The sequence below is a fragment of the Wyeomyia smithii genome, chromosome 3, assembly GCF_029784165.1.
Source record: "Wyeomyia smithii strain HCP4-BCI-WySm-NY-G18 chromosome 3, ASM2978416v1, whole genome shotgun sequence".
NCBI classification, from domain to species: Eukaryota; Metazoa; Arthropoda; class Insecta; order Diptera; family Culicidae; genus Wyeomyia; species Wyeomyia smithii.
Genome location: NC_073696.1, coordinates 244616912 through 244640385, shown reverse-complemented (window position 1 = coordinate 244640385; position 23474 = coordinate 244616912). Strand labels below are relative to the sequence as shown.

At 38.6% G+C, this 23474-nt stretch overlaps 2 protein-coding genes across 4 annotated transcripts in view; one reads left to right on the top strand and one right to left on the bottom strand.

Annotated features, from left to right (window-relative positions):
• The window catches only part of LOC129726833 (nephrin), a 571231-nt gene that overhangs the window by 85246 nt on the left and 462511 nt on the right, over positions 1–23474 (bottom strand). The gene's annotated exons all lie outside the window — the stretch shown is intronic.
• On the top strand, positions 19981–21272 carry LOC129726835 (lipase member H-like). Its single transcript, XM_055683975.1, has 4 exons — positions 19981–20147; positions 20205–20599; positions 20666–21005; positions 21063–21272. The coding sequence occupies exons 1-4, from the start codon at positions 20044–20046 to the stop codon at positions 21163–21165; spliced, it is 942 nt and encodes a 313-aa protein (XP_055539950.1). The 5' UTR covers positions 19981–20043; the 3' UTR covers positions 21166–21272.

Genomic DNA, 23474 nt, shown 5'->3' with positions numbered 1-23474 from the left:
CTCGATTCCAGGCATCGAAGTTGTCGCATGTCAAATGACAATACAAGGTAAAGAGCTTTGTATTGCCTCAATATATATTCCCCCCAGAGCACAGGTTGGGCAACGGCTGCTCTTTGATTTAATAGAACTTCTTCCCTCGCCACGTTTGATTTTGGGAGACTTCAACTCTCATGGCGTGGCCTGGGGTTCCCCATACAATGATAACCGCTCCTCTTTAATCTATAACCTTTGCGATGACTTCGACATGACTATTTTAAACAACGGTGAAATGACACGTATCCCGAAACCTCCAGCGCGCCCAAGCGCTTTGGATCTATCCTTATGTTCGACGTCGCTACGGTTGGATTGCACATGGAAGGTAATCCTCGATCCTCACGGTAGCGACCATCTGCCTATTCTTATTTCAATTACTAACGGGTCAACTCGCATGCGACCAATTGACATTCCGTATGACCTCACACGAAATGTCGATTGGAAGTTATACGAGGAAATGATTTCAAAAGCGGTCGAGTCGATTCAACATCATTCACCACTTGAAGAATACAACCTCCTCGCGGGCTTGATTCTCGACGCCGCGTTGCAAGCCCAAACGAAGAAATATCCCGGCGTAACGATCAAAGAACGGCCTCCCACTCCGTGGTGGGACCAAGAGTGCTCCGATGTCTACACGCAAAGATCCGACGCGTTTAAGGCCTACCAGACGGGAGGTATACCTGGCGACTATTTACGGTATTCGGAGCTTGATACCAAGCTTAAAAGCTTGGCTAAAGCAAAGAAACGTGGATATTGGCGTCGGTTCGTGAACGAGACGTCGAGGGAGACATCGATGAGCACTCTTTGGAACACAGCCCGAAGAATGCGGAATCGCGTAACGGTCAACGAAAGCGAGGAGTCTTCAAGTAGGTGGATATTTGATTTTGCCAGGAAAGTATGTCCGGACTCTGTTCCTGAGCAAAATATTGTTCGCGATGCGTCTCCGGGCCACGACGCGATAGAATCACCTTTTACGATGGCAGAACTTTCAGTTGCCCTCCTGTCCTGTAACAATAACGCGCCTGGATTAGATAGAATCAAATTCAACTTGTTGAAGAATCTACCCGGCAATGCCAAGAGGCGCTTGTTGAACTTGTTCAATAAGTTCCTGGAGCAAAACATTGTACCGCAGGATTGGAGGCAAGTGAAGGTGATCGCCATCCAAAAACCAGGAAAACCAGCTTCTAATCACAACTCTTATAGGCCGATTGCAATGCTATCCTGTATCCGGAAATTGATGGAAAAAATGATACTCCGTCGTTTAGACCACTGGGTCGAATCAAATGGTCTACTATCAGAAACTCAATTTGGCTTCCGCCGTGCCAAAGGGACGAATGATTGTCTTGCGTTGCTTTCAACAGATATTCAGCTGGCGTATGCTCGTAAAGAACAAATGGCGTCTGCGTTCTTGGACATTAAGGGGGCTTTTGATTCCGTTTCTATTGACATTCTTTCGGGTAAACTTCACCGACAAGGATTTTCTCCAATTTTGAACAATTTTTTGCACAATTTGTTGTCCGAAAAGCGCATGCATTTTACGCATGGCGATTTGGCAACTTTTCGCATTAGCTACATGGGTCTTCCCCAGGGCTCATGTTTAAGCCCCCTTCTTTACAACTTTTATGTAAATGACATCGACGAATGTCTGGCAAATTCATGCACGATAAGACAACTTGCAGACGACAGTGTAATCTCTGTTACAGGAGCCAAAGCTGCCGATTTGCAAGGACCATTGCAAGATACCTTGGACAATTTGTCTGCTTGGGCTTTACAGCTAGGTATCGAATTCTCTCCGGAGAAGACTGAGATAGTAGTTTTTTCTAGGAAGCATGAACCTGCTCAGCTTCAAACACAATTAATGGGTAAAACGATTTCTCAGGTTTTGGTACACAAATATCTTGGTGTCTGGTTCGACTCTAAAGGCACCTGGGGTTGTCACGTGAGGTATCTGATGAAAAAATGTCAACAAAGAGTGAATTTTCTTCGTACAATAACCGGACAATGGTGGGGAGCCCATCCAGGAGACCTTATAAGGCTTTACCAAACAACGATATTGTCTGTTATTGAATACGGGTGTTTCTGCTTGCGCTCCGCAGCAAACACACATTTGATCAAACTGGAGCGAATACAATATCGTTGTTTGCGTATCGCCTTAGGTTGCATGCAGTCGACCCATACGATGAGTTTGGAGGTTTTAGCTGGAGTACTACCATTGAAAAACCGCTTCTGGAGCCTGTCTTCTCGTATTCTAATCAAATGTGAGGTCTTGAACCGTCCCGTGATTGAAAATTTTGAAAGGTTAATCGAACTTCATTCTCAAACCCGTTTTATGACATTGTATTTCAATCACATGTCCCAAAATATTAACCCTTCTTCGAATATTCCAAATCGTGTCGACTTATCAAATACTTCTGATTCTACTGTGTTTTTCGATACATCCATGATAGAAGAAACTCGTGGAATCCCGGATCATTTACGCGTGCAGCAGATCCCTAAAATTTTTTCCAATAAATATCGAAACATCAACTGCGACAATATGTACTACACTGACGGATCACTTCTTGATGGGTCCACTGGCTTCGGTATCTTCAATAACAATTTAACCGTCTCCCATAAGCTCGATAATCCTGCTTCTGTTTACGTCGCAGAATTAGCTGCAATTCAGTACACCCTAGGGATTATCGAAAAAATGCCCACGGACCATTATTTCATCTTTACGGACAGTCTCAGTTCCATTGAGGCTCTCCGATCGATGAAAGATGTTAAGCACTCTCCGTATTTCCTGGGGAAAATACGGGAACATCTGAGTGCTTTATCCGAAAAATCTACTCAGATTACCTTAGCGTGGGTCCCTTCTCACTGCTCGATACCGGGTAATGAGAAAGCGGACTCTTTGGCTAAGGTGGGCGCAACAAACGGTGATATTTATGAAAGACCAATTGCCTTTAATGAATTTTTCGCACTTGTACGTCAGAATACGATCATCAGTTGGCAAAATGCTTGGACCAGAGGGGAATTGGGAAGGTGGTTACATTCCATAATCCCCAAAGTATCGACGAACCCGTGGTTCAAGGGGTTGGATGTAGGTCGGGATTTCATTTGCGTGATGTCCCGGCTTATGTCCAATCACTATAGATTTGACGCGCTCCTCCGTCGTGTTGGGCTCGGGGAAAGTGGTATCTGTGCCTGTGGTGAAGGTTATCACGACATAGAGCATGTGGTTTGGTCATGCCCTGTACACCGTGACGCCAGGTCTAAATTAATAGCTTCCCTGCAGGCCGAGGGTAGACAGCCGGCTGTTCCTGTTCGTGATGTCTTGGCGAGCCGTGACCTATCCTACATGTCCCTTATATACGTTTTCCTGAAATCCATCCACGCCCCAGTCTAGTCCCGTTCCCCTCCGTCTACACCCAACAAAACGACAAGAACACGTTTGAACCTTAAGCACAAAACCAGCAACCAGACCCCGCACAACAGAACCAGGACCCAAGGACTACGAGCCTCTGTCCCAACTCACGACATCGTGGCTCAGCAGAACGAATCCATACATGCCATTCGACGATTATCAGACGACCATTGAACAACAAAACACTGATTGGAAATCCCATGCTAGTTTTAAGTTAGACTTAATTTCAGCTCGTAGTCGGCAGCGAGGATAAAAAAAATTTGCTTTAGTTTTTAAGTCATCAGATATAATTGGCGCCGTTAAACATTAAATTGTATTTGTGCCGTGTCAAATAAATGTTATGTGAAGAAAAAAAAAAAAAAACATATTTTTTTTTCGAAATTTCTTTCAAATTCATAGACGAAAAATGTCGGAAAAGTGCTGATAGATGATTAAAAAAAAAATAACCAAGAAATCTAGACAAAACATAATTGTTGACCAAAAGTGCTGCCAGATAGATTATTTTTGTATATTGAAACTAAATTTATGTTTTTAGACAAATACAGCCGTTTAAATTTTGCATTTGATAATTTAATTGTGTTCCATGGAACATTTCACGTAAGACCATTTCTAGCGGATTTAGAGGAAATGGTGATTTCATTACCTAAACTGTTAAACGATAATACTAGTATTTCAAAAACTATAACATCTAAACAGTGATCGTCGTTTTACACCTATAAGTAAATTTTCAAAAAAATCGTTTAGCAGCATTTATTGGTGGGTTACGGCATGTTAAAGAAGCATTCCATGGACAATGAATAAAAAAATATTTTTTTAGCATGTCATTTTCGATTTTGCTGATTTTTTCACAGTTGCTCCTTTTTGATAAAAAATATCACTTTACGACATCAGTTCCTCATGTAGACCCGCGACTGCTGCTTCAAAAGGGCATATCCAAAGTGGTGACCGATGGATACAAATTCCTATATAATAAAAACGGCTTGCTTGATTGAGATGATGTTTTTGGCAGATATATAGGTAATTAAATTGCGGTTAAAAAAAACACTGAAATTTTTTTTTTCGATTTGTTTTCTGTAGAAAAACTGTAATTTTACCCTTTTCCATTTTCGGGTAGTTTTTTTTAGTCTAATTTTAAAATTTGGTTTACATATGAATTTAGGATTGAATATAATTAAACGTAGCATTTTTGTGAGCAGTTGTTTTTATTTGCGGATATCGAACTAAATAAATTGACGTGAGTGAAAAAGACGTGAATTTCAGGAATGCGGCTGATTCTGGTTCGGTTATTTTACAATGCGGTTTTCTGAGTTTATTTGCACTATTGTGTTTAGTTACTTCAACGTAAAAGTCTATCGAAATAATTCCAAGAATTTGACTTACAGCAAAAATCAGCCAGTATGATGATCTCAAAATAACGATTTTTTTCAGTTTTTCGTTGTGAATCAGACCTACAAAACACCAAGCAGTTTTAAAGAGCAGTTTTTAAGTTTTTGCTAGCTGGTGTAGCTCATGTTTTTTCCGTTTATATATTTTTCCTGGTTCCATATTGTAAATTTATTTGAAAATTTGTAATACTATTTGTGAATCATTTTTCAACATGCTGTTGTTGTAAAAAAACGAACAAAATTATAACAGAGATTTCAAAATGGTGAGGAAGAAAAACCAAGAAATGATTAACATTTAGGGATTTTTTGTCATTTAAATAACTGAAAAAATATTCAGTTAAAGAGAACAATTGTTATTACCAGAATTATCATCATCAAAGTAATCATCAAAGTTTCTGGTCTAAAAATACCATTCTGCAAAACTAATAAAATAAATCGGCGAAAAACAGATGATGAACGGAAACCGAAACTTAAAGGCAGCCATAGTTTACGATGAAACTATTCTGAAAAATTACACTGAAACATAAAAAATAAGAATAAAGTTACCAACATATTAGTTAAAAATAAATAAATAAAAGTAGCGTTATATAATTAACATTTGAGTAGCGAATAATTTCCCAACAGGTTTACAATTTATGTACCAAGAACATCGTTCCAGTTTCACAGTACAAAATTTATCATTACCTTGCATCACTCAACCATGCTTTGAGTTATATCTCCGTAGTTGGCTTGTTTTCTGTGGCTCGATGAAGATTCTTATGTGATAAATATTCAGTCTGGTTTTGGAAATATTTCTCCCAAATCGTTTCAACCAATCAAAAGAAAATCTCACGGTACCTCATTTTTCACCAGCCAACAACCTCCGTGTTGCGGCCGCTTTTCTTCTCGCTTCGCTTCTTATAGACACGCAACAGCAGAGGAGTAAAGAGGGTTGTCTGTCTCCGGATGCTCTCCGTCCGGTGCTTCGGTTCACCTGACATCCTGAGACCGGGACGAGTAGCGCAACATTTTGGCACCGAACCTACGTTTTAGGGCGCCTTCTACTAACCCGATAAAACATGCAATTTGTATGCAAATTCCATCCAATAATAATAACAACTACCATAAATTTATTACTGACTGTGGGAAGCCGAACTTCGTGGCAGTGCCGCGCTCCGGATGACGATGTTTACCGAGCGTCGAGGGTTCCGTACCGTGAAAAATATACCAACTTGGTACACTGTATAGTAAACCCATCGTGACTATGTCATAAAATTGAAATAAATTGCTTGAAAATAGTTGTTTTCTTGGCCGGCGACAGACTCCGGTTTGGAATTACCCACGATCGCAATCATGGGCGCCAAGTGATGACGAGTGGCAGCTTGATTAGGCCGCTGATTTCCTTGTGTCTCGTCAGACATTCGAAATAGCCAAAATGGTCGAACGAACAATGGCACATTCACATTAATCAGCTCGGGGACAGAAACTCCCACTGCTGGCTGATGGCATGTCTGGAAGTTTATAATTATCATCAGCGTGGACTCCATGAACTGTTGAAATTGATCTGCATACGATCACAAACGACTTGGCATGACAGGCTCATTTCCGAACCCGGATCACGGCGCCCAATCGACATGTCATCTGATGCGAGCAAGCAGATGTTCATAAGCGATGAGATTTAATGTTGAAACATTGCGCTTGCGCTCAAGCAAAGGGGAAAACGAGAGCCGAAATTAACGGCCAGCGCCACCCTGACCTGGAATGCGAACATCCACTATAATAATAATGATAATAATAGCGATAAAAATAATCATAATAATAATCATTTTGTTCCCGTACCGAAAATGTTTTCCAGGCGGTATTCGCAGGTTCGCCCCCATTTTGGCGAGCAGAATAATTATTGCTCACATAATTATTCGCCGCATCACCGCGAGCTTTTCGTTTGCACGTACACACGCACCCACGCAAGGGAAACGGGAAAAACGGGAAAAGCGTCCCATATGCGGCGGTTACTCCGAACATCGGTCATTTCGGGGTGCGGTCGTTGCCACGTGGAAAATCATTTCTACCCGACGATGGATTGGGAATAACTCGTGCGTTAACAGTTCGCGGTCGGCGGTGTCAGACTCTGGCTCTAGCCGGGGTTCAATTGCGTTTGAAGTGTCAGGGTGGTGGGGACGCGGGAAGATTCGCTCTTGGACCGCAGCAATATGGGTCGGTAAAAATGTTTCAGTGATTTTTTTTCAATTTGTGCATAGTGAATTATGAAAAAAAGCTGTTTCAGACAAAGCGTAACCGACGATTGATGAATGCAATCACTTTTAATTATTTCTTGGTTTGCTGTTTACTATATCAATTTACTTAATGAAAATTGAGTGTAGATGATGGGGGTTTGGGTTACTCTTTAATGCGCGCGTTTCGATGTACTCTTGAATTGCCGTATTGCAAGCCGCAACCAATTTGGTCATATGAGACCTCCCAAAAATCTTTCCAATTAAATAATAAATATATTTCTTTATGAGCGAACAAAAATGTAATAAATCATAAAAGTGTGTGCTTTAAAATATTACCACAATATTTTTGTTCTTTTTGTTAAATTTTATATTTTTATAATTTTTTTTGTCAATACTAAGTCTATCTCGAATTCATTCGTCTAGCTGTAACATTTGATAAATTTTTTTGAACCTATTCCGACAACTTTAAATGTATAATTCCTATATTGTAACGATAATGATTCTCTATGAAAACGATTGTTCGCTTTAGCTTAAGGTGTTTTAAAACGTTGTTGGTCTGGATATTCATTGGCGTGAAACTGGTTCTGATTGGTTGTGTAGAGTAAATATTGTCCAGATCTTTTCATCTAATCGATTCCCACTTTTAGATAGATAGAGTGATGAGCAATATTTATTTTAAATTATGGCGCCGCGAGATCTTCGGATTCTCGGAAAACATAGAAACGGTCTACGACAATCAACTGTTCAAACATGTGCTTAAAATAAAACCGATCCCGTTATATTAGCGAATGATGCCTAATAAAGGTTATGATTCATTGTTTCACTTCATTCGCCTATTCACGGCTGAGTTCTGAAGGATTGTCCCTTTGTTGATTCAAATGATTTCAACGCACCTTTGAAAAGTTTGGCGTTATTATAGCTAATATAAATATGCAATGTAGTCGTAGAGACGCAGTTAGTTGCTGTCTGAAGATTTAATCATGTAGAAATTCTTCCCACTTCTGCTACTACTACTTATTAGATTGAAAACGGCAACTAGTGCCAACGTTATCACTGGAACCGTGAAGTTTTATATTTTCAACAAGTATTGAATAATGTAACTTTTTCATATGAAATGAATTTCGAACTCATTCTCTTTCCAGACAATTGGAACGTTTGGTAGAACTCTCGAGCAACAACAGCGACTTCGCTAGTAATGGCTGTAATTCTACGGAACAGTTTACTGTCATTGTGCACGGCTGGCGGGAAGGAATCGACACCGAGTGGGTGAATGAAATGATGCCAAACATGACAGCCTACCGGGGCGGGTGTATCATGTTTATGAGCTACGGAGAAACGGGCAATCAGATGGACATTTTGACAATCGGTGACATTTTGCCTCATTTCGAAGAATTGGCTAACAATTTAACCAATCATTACCGTCGGCTGGAAGCCTTCGGGTTCGATCCGGCCGACGGTTTTGTGTTTGGGTTTAGTTTCGGTTCGCAGCTGGCGTTAGAATCCGGAAGAAACTATGGAACCAACAAACTTGGCCGCAGCAGGCCCCGGTTTCGATGACAATAACCAATATTCTTCGGCGGATCCAACACTGGCAGCCACGAAAGTTCAGTGCATACACACAAGCTCGGATTACGTAACCAGCAAGCGAAATTGTAACGTAGACTGGAATATGGGACAATGTGGCAAGAGCCAGATTGCAGCGGGGCCATTTCCAAAGGGATCACATGGTTTGTGTCCGTATTTTTACATCAGTGCCTTTACACATAGTTTTTACGCTGAACCCAAGCCCGACGACTGCACTTCAAGCCGATACACTGGTATGTGGCCTGCTTTTTACCAAATGGGCTATTTAAGCGGTTCAAACTGGTTAGTGGAGTTTGACGTTCTGTACTATTTTATAATTTAGATTTTATAATTTTTCTTGTTTACAGCTCATATCAAGGGGAAGTTTTCTCTCCAACGACCAAATATTACCCCTACAATGATCCAAATCCAGTTACAGGCTGGTGAATGTCTGCTATTATTGACCAGCAAGACGGAACAACCATTTGCATGTGATATATTTCTTCATCAAATTATTACATAGAGTTGTTCTCAATTTTATCATAGTATAGGGCCCACAACAAATTAAATAATTTTTAGTATGCCCGCACAAAAAAAAAACAAGGAATTAACATCACAAATATTTCTTGGTGAATTCACATCGCTTCCCTTCTACGTTACATTCGGCGTATCTCAAGGCAGTCACGTTGGGCCATTCCTTTTACTGCTGTTCAAAAACGAAACAGCAAAATAAAAAGTTAAAGAGGTTATATACTATACAGCAGATTAATAAGTTAAAGAGGTTGTGTATTCCACATGGTTAACGGAGAATTACGAGAGGCTGTTTTGTGTCAAGGTATTTCATGCAATTGGTTAGGGTAGCGGTTCTCAACTTTTTTTTTTCGCGTGTTATTTTCTTAATTAATTTAGCCCCCTATATATTTTTTGTTGATTTGAAAAAAAAAATTATATAGTAATTTGTGAAAATAGCTTATAGAACATTTTAAATTCAAACAGAACAAAACGACTTTTCCTAAAAATCTCGGTACAGTGTGCTATTGCACGACAGCTCGATTAACCACTACTCATCTTACAACGCAATTCGGCAGTATCCGAGTTTTCAGAAGCGGAAGGATCAGCAATCCAGTTATTTTCGTTGATGGGCTTCGGACAGTACTGCCGAAACAACGGTTTCAACTCGTCGGGATGCTCAATATATTTTTTTTCTTGATGCGTACCGAAAGTTTAATGCTTAACACTTTTCCGCATGACAGTCCTCTAGCCTCAGTGTGCAGAAGAGAGTGTAGTTACTACCCATTTATTCACACAGCACCGTGAGTAACCGAGACTTTATGGCTTTCGATTCAATGGAGTTAACGATTTCAACGGATTCATCGAGTACAGATTTTAAATATAAGAGCAGACGGTAAGTCCAAGCTTCTGAAAATGACTGTAAGGAGCAAGATCGCGCCAAATGACCTATGGTCGAATATCGACCATTTTTGATTTGAATGAAACTTTGCACACGTATTTGGCTTAGCGAACTGAGCATTTTTCACAGATGGAGAGATTTTCTACACCCATGAGTTACATTCTAAAAGGGCGTATGCCTTTTGGCATAGGTTTTTTTCGAAGCATTGTAGCCCAGAAACAGTTGGTTGTATAGAAAAACTGTCTGAGAATGAGTTGAAGGGAATTAAAAATGCACCATAAAAAAATACACACCGTACAAAAAAAATTTTTTTGACCAAAAAAATTGAAAATGAACATTAAATTTCAATTTAAAAAAAAATTGATTTTTGTTTTATTTTTTTTTTTAAGAAACTTGACGTTAATACGCATTTAAAAAAAAAAAAAAGGCCAGGATAGAGAAATGAAAAATAATTTTTTTATGGTAGATTAATTTTTTTATGAGAATTCTAATTCAAACATTTTTCAAAATATTTGTACTCTGATGATTTCAAAAGATGCAGAAAGTCATTTTGAATCAAAAAGCTCTTGGTAGCAGACATTATAAAGGCATCGGTTTTCGAGTTATTTGTAATTTAAGCTCGAAAAATTATTAATATTTCGGAAAATACACGTTTTTCTTAGTTTGTTCATGGTTCTTCAGCAAAAACCATACGTTCAATGGAATGCTTGATCAAAAATATACAATTCATTCTTTGACAACAAAACGATTGGATAAATAACTCAAGCGCTAAACCTTAGGTGTAGGTAAACGTTCCCCCTTGCCGAATGTTTTATAAAAAAATATGTTTGTCGTGCGACACTACCTACTTGTTTACTAATAATCACTGTTTTTAAAGTACGCAACCAATAACTACTGGGTTACCTATAATATCTGTTTTCGCTTACAAATACGACTGCACTTCTCCAGAAGTGTTAGTAACAGTTTGCATTTTGTGAAGATGAATAAAGTGAAAATGGGATACACCAAGCCCAAATGCTGTAAACCCTTTCCTGATCATCGGTGCTCATCAAGCTTACGCAAATTAAACGAGAACGTTATTGCTAAATTAAAAATATTGAACAATCAAGCTCATTTTAATTCGTCTTTATCAATTTGTGCTTCGTGTAGTTATTGGAATTCCCTTCGTTGTTTACTATTCAGAATCTGGAACACTTAAGAATATCAGCTTCATCATAATATCGGAAGTACTCCATCATGATACTGTTGCCGTTCAGGTGTTCATTGCCAAATTAATAAGTTTTTTGAAAACAACAATAGAGTTGAAAAAAGCGATATTGATGTCTGATGGAGCTGCCTCACAATATAAAAATAGAAAAAACTTTGCAAGTCTTTGCAAGTTCAAAACAAAATATAACGTCGATGCAGAGTGGCATTTTTTGCGACTTCTCATGTTAAAGGCCCATGCGATGCAATTGGTGGCATATTAGAACGAATGGCAGGAAATGCAAGTTTACAAATATCTTAAAATAACAATATAGTTCACTCTCGAATTTCCCATATATTTCCGTGAAGACAGACAGGGAACACCCCCTCTTGTGGTGAAAAAGGTAACTAAACTCATTGCACAGTGGTACAGTAAGGCAATTGAGGCGGGCATAAGCTTTTCGTTGCGATTTTGGTTTAAAGCGGTTTAAAGCCATAGTTTTTGTAAAAAGTTGTTTTTTATTCATAGTCCTCTATTTATGTGCAAATGAAAACTAGGGTGGTCCTAAAATCAACGAAACAAAAACAAACTAACTTGTTTTTATTTGCAAAAATAATTGTAAACATTCTTTGGCAAACTTGTAGATCAACTAATTCTAAGTAACTTTTTTGTAGACATTAAATTTGGTTTCCAAAAACAGTCTTTTCGCTCTGTTTTTTCAATTCAAATTTAAAAACAAAGTTTTCTTCGGTAACTTTAATCAAAAATACGCCAATTTTGACGAAAAAACATTGTCGATATATTGTACAGATGAAGAGTTTTCACTATTTCTATTTTAAAAATAGGCCCTTTTAAAATATTAATGTCTCCGTTTAGGGCAAACATAAATAATATTTTTTGGTATCATTTGAAAGAACAAATATTGTATAAATATTGTGAAGAAATACCGAAAGTTGCCTAAAATTAGTTGATCTACAACTGTGCCGATGAATGTATACATTTATTTCTGCAAATATAAGAAGTTAGTTTTTTATTTAGTCGATTTTAGGAACACCCTAATTTTCATTTGCACATAAAAAATAGACTGAATATAAGAAACAAAAATTTTACTCTAAAACCACAAAATCGCATCGAAAATCTCATGTCCGCCCACATTGCCTTACTGTACCACTGTGCATTGTTGTTGAATTTCTGTGAGCGTGTGACATTCTCACACACGAAACTGAGTTAACTCAATTTTAGATTTAGTTGACTCAATTTCATACTTTCACAGAAAAAAATATGTAGTAGATTTCGTGCGTATATTGTTTGTATGTAAAACTAACGCCATCCCGGGAGTTAAATATTGATAATATAATAGATGTAGCTTATAGAGGCACGAAGAAGAAATATTCAAATAATCAGGCCACGACGTGTAAATGTAAACTAATCCCAAGCAGTGATGGAAACGAAACGAATATGAAGCAATCATCGTTTAATCGGCAGTTTCCCATTCACCGGAAGACATCATTTTACAATTCATAATGTTGTCTGAGGTCGATTTGTGGTTTCAGTGCATCATCACGATTTCGGAAATACCCATATTGGGTGGTATTTGGTCATATCTCGCTGTTAATCAGAAATCGGAAGTCGCCATCTTGAATTTCAAAATGGTATTCAGAGACATTTCTGGCCTCTGAGCGTCATTCTAATTAAAGAAACATCCATATTAGGTGGTATTTGGTCATTTTCGTCTCTTTTCCAATCACTGTAAGTCGCCATCTTACAATTCAAAATGTTGTCTGAGGTCGATTTGTGGCTTCAGTGCATCATAACAATCGCGGAAATACCCATATTTGGTCATTCGCCGCTGTTTTTAAGAAACCGGAAGTCGCCATCTTGGGTTTCAAACTGGCATTTGGAGACAATTTCTGGCCTCTGAGCGTCATTCCGGTTAAAAAAAAACACCCATATTAGGTGGTATTTGGTCATTTTCGGCAGTTTTCCAGTCACCGGAAGTCACTATTTTACAACTCAAAATATTGTCGGAGGTCGACAAACGTACAAACCGTGAAACACCACCCATGGATTGCCTCATACATTGACGAAGTTTACTATTATAAAATATTCGGCCGAGTCCACTTCACAATAATATGAGCATTTTTTTCAGTGTACCCATTAGGGTAATATTATTGTCAAAAGTTACTCTATTTCGCATGTCGTGAAGAACAAAATCAGAAATGGCGCACCTAGCGGTCGAAAAGGTGACTAACGCTTCTGTCATTTTCAATTTGTCTTCATAATTTCACGTAAGTGAACTATATTGGTATTTGAGATATTTTAAGTTTAGCTAAAGAACATGAACATCCCATTACAAGCGCAAAAGAATTGTATGATTGGTCTAATCAGAAAAGTAATAAAAATTCATCGAAAATATCATTTAGTTGGGTATCTTATGAAGAATATGAACAAGGAGTAACAGAATGGAGTAATATTTTCAAAAATTAATAATATTAGCTGCCACACAAAAGTATTACTCTTTTGTTCCGATTTCAGAAAATACGATACAAACGAAGCTGTTTTCAAAAGATGACGAATCATTTACTTATGATGTATATAAAATATAAGGTGAAAATAGTTCTGTAAAGTATCTATGTCATAGAAAAATATGTTCCTAAGATAATAAAATTCGAAAATAGATATTTGATGCCTATATATATTTATATCACTTAGAACATTTAACTCTTTTCTTGAGAACCGTTCGCCCAATCGTTTTGTTGTCAAAGAATGAATTGTATATTTTTGATCATGCATTATTTTTCGATGTATCTTTTTATTGTGATTTTCTACAATTTTTCAATATTCTACAGTGTTGTTTACTATATTAAAACACACAAGTTTGCCAAAGAAAGTTCATTTTTATCTCTCATATTACTCACTGCCGCTCATGGCGAGTCCGTCCCTTTTGCGTTTTTGTGCTGAAGAGAAAACAGCAATTGAAAATGATAATACCTTAGATGAAATATCGCACTTTTATGCTTTTTTAATCAAGACCATCAGCAGAAATTGTTACAGCAATGGCAATCAAATACATCCCAAGTAACAATCAAAATGCCTCAAAGACTTTGGATTGTTTTGTTTTTGTTTCAAGTTAACATTTATTTTATTTTTTTATTTACTGTGTCATAGAGCAGTTTTGAAATTCGAATGATAGATGAAGTCATACATTTAACAAAATATGATAAATCTTGGCATTTATTTAATCATCATTCTAGTTCAGAGGAATTGAATTTGGATTAAACATTCATTTTATATAGAATTACGGCGGCGCGCAGTAATTACGATAAAATTCGTGGTCGGTTTCACCATGAATATTTCACGGCATGTGTTTTTACATGCGCGAATACGATTTGAAATGAACCCATGATACAATTTATTGCTTCACGCTTAATTTAAAGAATATATTCCAGTTAAAATTCCGACGCGATTCTATGGCAAGCAAATCGGCCTGTTGAAAACATCTGGTTCTAAGATGGAGCGCATACGAAGTTTTGATGACTGCAATAAACCTGGGCCAACTAGCCATGACACATGTTCATAGCTGTTGTTAATAGGTTGTTATAGCCGCGTGGGCGACATTGGAAGTTTTATGTTTTGGTTGCATCCAATGATGGTGATCGGCGATAAACATTCGATCTTTTTCAACGTGTGAGTCAATTTCATCTCTCAGTCGATTGTAACAATTATTGTACGATATGCTAGTCCGAGTGAACCAAATCGGAGATTCGCTGAGATAATTTATTCTCTCTCAGAGATTGAATTTCCAACAGCTCTACAAAACTATAATTCAATCCTTGCTGATAGAATCGAAGTGTCAAAACAAAGGAGAAGAATCGCAAACAATAATTATGGGAAGAGAGAAAAGATTGCGATCGCTTGAACAAATATCTTCCTTTTTTACTGAGTCGCAAGTGTTGACAGTAAAATAGGTTTTTCATCGTTTGGCAAAATGTTGCTTGCTTATGTCATTGTCAACTCAATATACCTTTGTTCGTCGGTTCTATTTCCATCGAAGGTTTGTTCACTGATGTATGTTGGTCGACGTCGAAAAGTTTGGTTTAAACAAGCAAACATCTGCACACATTTAAAAAAAAAACGCGTAAATGTAAATGGATTCGAAAAAAAAGTTTGCAAGCTAAGCAAAAAGTAACAATGAATGTTTGCAAATTGAAAAAATAAAATCGCCCACGAACTCTGAAAATCTGCATTTCATAGACAAATCTGTAAATCTGGTATCCATGTTTTTTACTGCCTTTAGGTTGTTCAACGGGTTGCAGATTTTTCCCTATCTGAGTTTTTGGTTTGCGATACAATTTTACGATTATCGTGACACTCTCACTCACAGAATGCTTGAAAACAAAGATTTTTGTTTCACGGCTCGATCGGATCGGGAGAGGATAATGAATTACCGATTGAAGCCGATGAGAGAATCGAAAAAGCGTATGAACAAGCGACGATAAACTCGCATACAGTTAACAGGCTATGAAGTTTGCGGAGTATTCTTTCGCCTGTTTGCTGCCGTTGCACGCATAATTGTCCCATGTTAAATTTTGGTCATTTTACTTTTCATCACTAAACGTTGTTTTTTGACATAAGTTTCTAGGAAAAACCTTCAACAATATTTTTTTTGTTCTAAAAATGTTTCAAAAAACGCGTTCCACGCGTAACTGTCCCGCCAGAGTAATATCCACAATTAGTTAATTATATATCATTATAGGTCGGACTCGATTATCCGGAATATCAAAATTATTTTCATTCCGGATAATCGAGTTTTCCGGATAATCGAATCACACAAAAAATACTGAAATTTTGCGATTAACGAACATAAAATAAATATATCTTTTCTTTATTTTACTTGTATGATGCAGTGGCATGGCGTAACCAGAAATTACTTATGAGGCGAAAGGGGGTAAAATCTTAAGAAGCAAAAAAAATAAATTGGACATTGATTATTTTCACACAATTCGAACATGTCCCAAACATGCCGGAAGTGACTTAAATGGTAACGAATATTCCAGAAGGGATGGTAAAGGCAAAATTTCGGAATAAAAATTGAAAACGGACACCAAAAAAAATGAAATTCCGGATAATCGAGTCTAAAATTCCAGATAATCGAGTTTCCGGATAATCGAGTCCGACCTGTATTACGAAGCGTAGGGCTCAGGAATACTTGAAACTAGACGTTAGGAGCTTCAAAAGATGGCGGAGGGGAGGAGGGAGGTCTTGTTTCTTAAAGGGGGGGGCATTATTTCGAAATACAATAGCTATCTTTCGAACAAACTACACATTTTATGGAAATTCAACCAAAAAATCAGATGAAAATGAAGCTACTCGAATCGAAATGACTGCAGGAAATAATTATTATCATTGTTAAGTTTCAAAAATGTAGCGCCCCGATCGCAGGTACGCGATTGGTTAAATTATTAACAAACTTGCTATGAATTAAACCGCTTAACAAGAAAAAAGTGTTTCAAGAAATTATCTTATTAACTACAGAAGTATTTAACGAGATATCAATGATCAAAATCCGTTTAATGATATCAAATTTATAAGCATTTGAGATCTTTCGTTTCACTCCATTCTCGAAAGTAAGACGTAGTTCTACGTCGGTAATTCTTCAGATACCTAGATTCTGCAGTTTGAATTGAAGGTGTTCGATGATTGGTGCAAGATTAACAAGATGTCACTAATTGTGCCTAAGTGCTCAGCCTTGTCTTTCGATCGAAAATATGCTATGGATTAGGGTGGCAGCGGTCATGTTCCCGTCTATGTACATTTTGTTTATTGACCTAAAAATATAATCTGTGCAAAATTTCTGCTCAATCGGATATGATTTAGGGGTGCCTCGAAGTGTCTAAAATTTTGATGTTTTGATCCTCAACAATTCTTAGCTAGAGTACGGCGCAGGCACGGTTGAAACACGGAGCAAAGTGAATGCATAAAAATCCTGGAGAGAACACGGACACGGCCCAGACCCGTCCCGGACCCGGCCCGGAGGCAATGGGATCAGCGCCATTGTGTCATCAGGATCGTAGTGCTAGGCCCACAATTGTTCCTGTACACTAAACAGTCGACTGCGAAGTCTGTGTATAGGAAGGTCGTGTTCCGAATCGGGATGTAGCAGCAAAGTTTTGCGTTGCTTTCACATTTTCGACTAAAACCTGTAGGTCTATATCATTACTTTTCCCACGAGTTTGTAAATGCAGGAAAAAAATTCTATAGGGTAAGGACCCCATAATTCGCCCTGACCCCATAATTCGCTCACCCACTAATCAACAAATTGTTTCAATCTCAGCTATTTCATTTTTATGTTTAAACACGGTTCTAAGAGTTGTCACTATATTGCGAACAATAAAAAAACAGGTAGGCGAATTTTGGGTACTCGGATTAAGTGGGCGAATTATGGGGTCGTTTTTTTTTTGTTAGGGAATTAGAATTACGTTGTCCATTGATGTGAACTTTTGTAATATAACCCAGTCAACTGCTATACGTGTCCCCTTGCAAAATACCATGACCAGGTACCTGCACCGACACGCTCCCAGCCAGGTAAAGGTTCACGAAGCCAATAACCCTCCCAGGATTCAAAGAGCAAATCTCTTTGGGCTGTAAACAGGGATCGTTACCCTATGACATATTTGTTTAGCAGTTGTGAGATTTTGAGATACACAGTTAAAACTAGCAATGATGCTGCTTTGGAATCGGTGTGTGTGCCATCTTTCACTGGACAATTAAATATAGAAGGAAGTTGACTTTCTTCTAAATCGTGCTCAGCTAAGATCTATACCAAATGTTGCCTTTTCGCGTATTAAAGAAGATTTACTGTATTAGGATGAAATAGAATAGAGTAAAAATTAATAATCAAAATACAAACCCCGTTCGATTTTGGCACCACGTCAAAAATTTTTTCTGTTGCCAAAATCAAACCATGCCAAAAATGACTTTTCATGACTTGATTTTACTTTTTAGGTGGCTCATGACGACCTTATCAGGACCTTAGCCTGGAACTTAGTAGTTCCAAGTCGTTAGAGGTAGGGGTGGGCTAAGCGGCTCATTTGCAAGAGCCGTTCTGAACCTCTCACTCGCCGTTCCGAACCAATTCATATGAACGGCTCATGAACTATGATTCACGAGCGTTGACAGTTCGTGTTTTCTCGGTAAACTTCGGGTTCGCGTGAACCATCAGTTCTGGTGTGCTCAAAAAACCGTGGTTCTTTTTCGTGAGCCGTTCTTTCTTTTACTCTTTACTAAGAACCGGTTCATATGAACGGCTCGTGAGCCGTTCGCCCATCTTTAGTTAGAGGTGTCGCTTGATGGATTAAGCCTCAATAATCTGGAAGTATTTGAAACTCAACGGAGACAGGTCCGCATGTGGCCTATGACGACCTAGATACTTGATATGACCTCCCGAGTCATTAGAGGTACGGTTCTCAGTAAAGCCTTGATCATGATACCACAAATGTTCCGGTCATATCTCCGAAAGCATCTTCCGGTCATCCGCTTCGGTAAACTGAAGAACCAAAATACCTTTCTTTTGGAGTATGTTGAGTTTATATTGATAAAAAAAAAAAACAAAAAAAAACTAAAAATATGATTAAACATAATCACTTGTTTTTGGCGTGCTCAAATCAAACAGAGCCTGTAGTCTCGAAATCAGAGCCGGATTTGGGCGTTGGGGGGCCCGGGGCAGATTTTTTCGTGGGACCCTTTTTGTTGACGAAAAATTGTGCCACGCCTTCACTCTTCACTACCGCTGGAAGGTGACGAGCAAAAAAAGGCCTTCACTTCGTCTAGTATGCGCACGTGTCTTGGATACTATCCTCCTACTTTTTTGTCTTATTAACTAATTATGTTATTGTTGATCTGTCAATTTTGTCAAACTTTTCCTTTCTTTCAAAATGGTCATTTTTGACAATTTTGTCATTTTAATCATAATTTTTAATTTATGTTATTTTGGTACCGTAAGTCGGGGTGAGATTGTGCCATACAAACCCATTGTTTGTAAGTCAACTCATGGAGATCACAAGACCAAACATTCTTGAAAAAGTTTCTTCAAATACTCAACCAAGAAAGACTAGTCTTCTGACCCGGAAGAGATGGCTGACAAGTGACGGGTTTGATGACCCAATCTCACCCCGGTTGATGGTTATTTTTTTTGTTTTCATTTTTGTTGATTAATTTTTGATATTGGAAGCATTTGTGTTAACCTCTGCTACCTACATCCATCACTTTTTATTATTATTTTATTGGGTTCTAGTGTTTTAAAATTATAACGAACACAATAATTACTTTTTTCATTCAAAAGGTTCATTTACTACGCTCAAGGTGTTCTGAAATGTTGTTGACCTGGATATTCATTTGCGTGAAATTTCTTGTTGGCTGGTCTAGCAGAGTAAATATTGTCTAAGACTCTAATGAGACAAATTATCTTCTCGTTTACCTAATCGATTCCCACTTTAGCATGGGTAGAGTGAAAAGGAATATTTGTTTCTAATCATATCGACGCGAGAACTCTTGGTTCTAGGCAAACATAGAAACGTTTGAAGGCGCGTTCGTCTACGGTTATCAATTGTTCAAACATGTGCTTAGAAAAAAAAATCGATCAACGCTCGAATTGAGCTTAATAAAGGTTGCAATTCATTATCTGCACTTCATTTGACTTTCCATGACCGAATTCTCAAGGATTCTTCCGCTGTTGATTCAAATGATATCAATACACCTTTCAGAGGCTTTAGAGGCGTTGCTGGAGGGAATATAAATATGCAGTGTGATCGTGGTGTAGCGTTTAGTCACCATTTGAAGGTATAATCATGTTGAAATTTTCTCCTCTTCTGTTGCTATTGCTTATTCGATTAAGAACGGCAACTGGTGCCAACGTTATAACTGGAACCGTGAAGTTTTATATTTATAACAAGTAATGAATAATATAAGTTTTTCATATAAGGTGAATTTTAAACTCTTTCCCTTTCAGACAATTGGAGCGTTTGGTAGAACTGTCAAACAATAACAGTGACTTCGCTAGTAATGGCTGTAATCCTACGGAAGAGTTCACTGTTGTTGTGCACGGCTGGCGGGAAGGTATTAACACCGAATGGGTGAACGAAATGATGCCAAACATGACAGCCTACCGGGGCGGGTGTATCATGTTTATGAGCTACGGTGAAACTGGCAATCAGATGGACTATTTCGGTGACCTTGTGCCCCACTTCGAAGAATTGGCCAACAATTTAACCAATCATTATCGTCGGTTGGAGGCCTTCGGGTTCGATCCGGCCGACGGTTTCGTTTTTGGGTTTAGTTTCGGTTCGCAGGTGGCGATACAATCTGGAATAAATTATGGGGCCAACAAACTTGGCCGCATTGATGGTGAGTGCAAAATGTTTTTGGTTTAACATTTCCTTGTAAATCTTATTCGCTATGTTTTTCTTGCAGCATGTGAACCAGCTGGTCCAGGTTTTGACGGTAACAGCCAACGGTCCTCGATGGATCCGACACAGGCTGCCAAAAGAGTTCAGTGCATTCATACCAGTTCGAACTACGGAACGAGTAAGCGAAATTGTCACGTAGATTGGGACATGGGAGAATGCGGCAAAAGCCAGATTGCAGCGGGACCGTTCCCAAAGGGTTCGCACGGTTTGTGTCCTTACTTTTACATCAGTGCCTTCACACACAACTTTTACGCTGAACCAAAACCCAAAGATTGCACGTCAAGCCGCTACACTGGTATTTGGCCTTCTGGCTACAAAATGGGCTACTTTAGCGGTTCGAACAGGTTGGTGGAGTTTTGTGTTTTGTATTATGTGATTTTTGGTTTATTTTTTGTTTACAGTTCATATCAAGGGGAAGTTTTCTCTCCAACTACTAAATATTATCCATACAACGATCCTAACCCTGTCACAAGCGGGTGCATATCTGCTGATATCTGGCAGTAAAGCAAAATAATCATATTATCATATAGTCAGAAACAACGATGAGAAAGCACATTGATTTATAAATTTATCTTTTGATTCATGATAAATATAGTGTGTTGGAAAATAAATTCTTTTAAAGTGTCAACACTTTCTACCCATAAAGAATCGATGATGCATTGTTCAAGTCATCGCAATTGTCTCTCACTTCCAATGATTATCATCTCACGATTCTTCTCTCTCGTGTTTACACATATCTTCTAACAGTCAATCATCAGCTTGGAGAGCGATAGTGAATGCAATTTTGGAGAGGGAATTAACTGTCTCGGCAAATGTCTGATTTTTTTCGCTCATGAAGTGGCATCGTATGACATTTGTTTCAATCAACTGAAGCAGAAAAGAATCAAATGTTTATTGCAACACTGTCGAACTAGATTGTTTTATCAAGAGCCAGTCATTCACCCGTAGTAAAATAAGTGTTCAATTTTCCATCCCACAACCATACCCGACGACTCTCCTGTATATCTTTTTTAAAGAGAGGAAAATCCAGATGGTTGTTACCTAAATTTTAGTTTCAAGGTAGCTGAAAGGTATGGAAACAGGAAGCCTGGCTCAGTCGATTTCAGTGGCCAAACGTTACACGAAACGATCGCTCGCATATATACTCAACACGAACACGGTGGTGTCAGCTATATTCTCACATTGATTCGTTGTACACGAACAAAATGGCCGTTTGTGTAACAGGGCGGGCAGGTTTCCGTCTGGTTAAAGGGGTGGGGGAGACATTCAATCGGATCTGATTTACCGTTGTTCAACCGCACCGCGAGACTAAATTGAAAATTGGTTATTATTTTCATCATCTATGCATTTGTACCTGGGTTCGCAGGTGTCGCGGTTTGAAGTTTCCAACCGAGCTGAACTCGTGAAGGACTGTTTGCTGCCAAAATTTGGTGCAGTTGGATGATTTGCAATACAATAATCATTGCTACCAGGTGCGTTGAAGAGATTTGGGCAAAATGTTTGGCTTGCGGGAAAATTAAGTTTTAAAATTGAATAAGCAGTCAATTAGGTGGGATGTCAACGTTATTTGCATGTTGGCTTCACGCTGCATGGGGGAAAGCCTTTCAGCGATGAATTAAGCCAAATCAAATATTAACATATTATAGAAAGCCGTAAATTAATTTTATTCAAAAGCAACGGGGTGGGTTTGCTTTACACCTCGGTTTCGAAATTCGCCGGAAAACTGATTAAACTGGTTCAACACACGGAACGTTTGGAAGCTTTTGTCCTCTACTGAGAATCGGCTCTCAACGGTTTCCAGTTTGCGAAAGTTGTAATTTTCGAATTAATCTGCTTTGTATCAAAAGGTAAGAGCTGAGCGAATAACTCTTAACACTTGGGCAACCTCTTGCGACTTTCAGACACCGGCACAAGTCCTCCATGTGTACAACATTAAGGACAACAGTACGTTGGCTTGGCTCGCTTGGCACCCCGGTGAAAAGAGATTAGGCTCTTCCCGAGTTTGGTAAGTGCAGCACAAATACGCGCCGAGAGAAAACACAAAAAAGGGAGAAAAAAGCTGTGCGCTAATGGGAACAAAAGTACCCCCTCTTTAGGAAACTTACTGTACTTGGTATTAGGGAAAAATAATGACGTTCACCCCGCGACCGGTGTGGCTTAGCAGCCGGTAGCAGCAGAGCAAAATTGAGTGGGATTATTGTTTATTACTGGCGGCCATAATTTCTATTTTCGAGATGAATGGCCGTGATGAAGTGCTGCCGGATTATACTTTATGGAGTCCACAAATCATCGTGCTACCAGGCGTAAACAGACACGGGGTGAAAAATCCGATAATGGCTCGCTTCGTCCTCCCCCTCCCCATAACTTTAGTCTCACTCTCAGACGGCGTTACTCGGCAGCTAATGCCACTCGAGTGTCTCGCCGTTTCGACGGGTTTTCGGCGCGATGGTTTCATATTTTGCCTGTTTATGCTAATTAATTGGTTCGATTTTTAATGATTGCTGACTTTATACCGAATGGTCTCGATGTTTTAATCCGGTCTGGTGCAATGACACCACCGTCCGCAGCAGGTGTCCAGCTGTAACTACTAGAAAAACAGCGTCCACGTATCACAAAACAAAAATATTGGATAATTATCCCAGGTATGTGAATGTTCACTTTTGATGTGGTGATGATAATGGCATAAGCCGGTTTTGATGTTTTATGGGCTTTGAATTGGATGTGACCTATGGTTTTTTTGTTATTGCGGTTCATAAATGTACTTCAAATGTAACGGTGCCTTTAATAAAAATGAATTGGATAAATTGAATAAA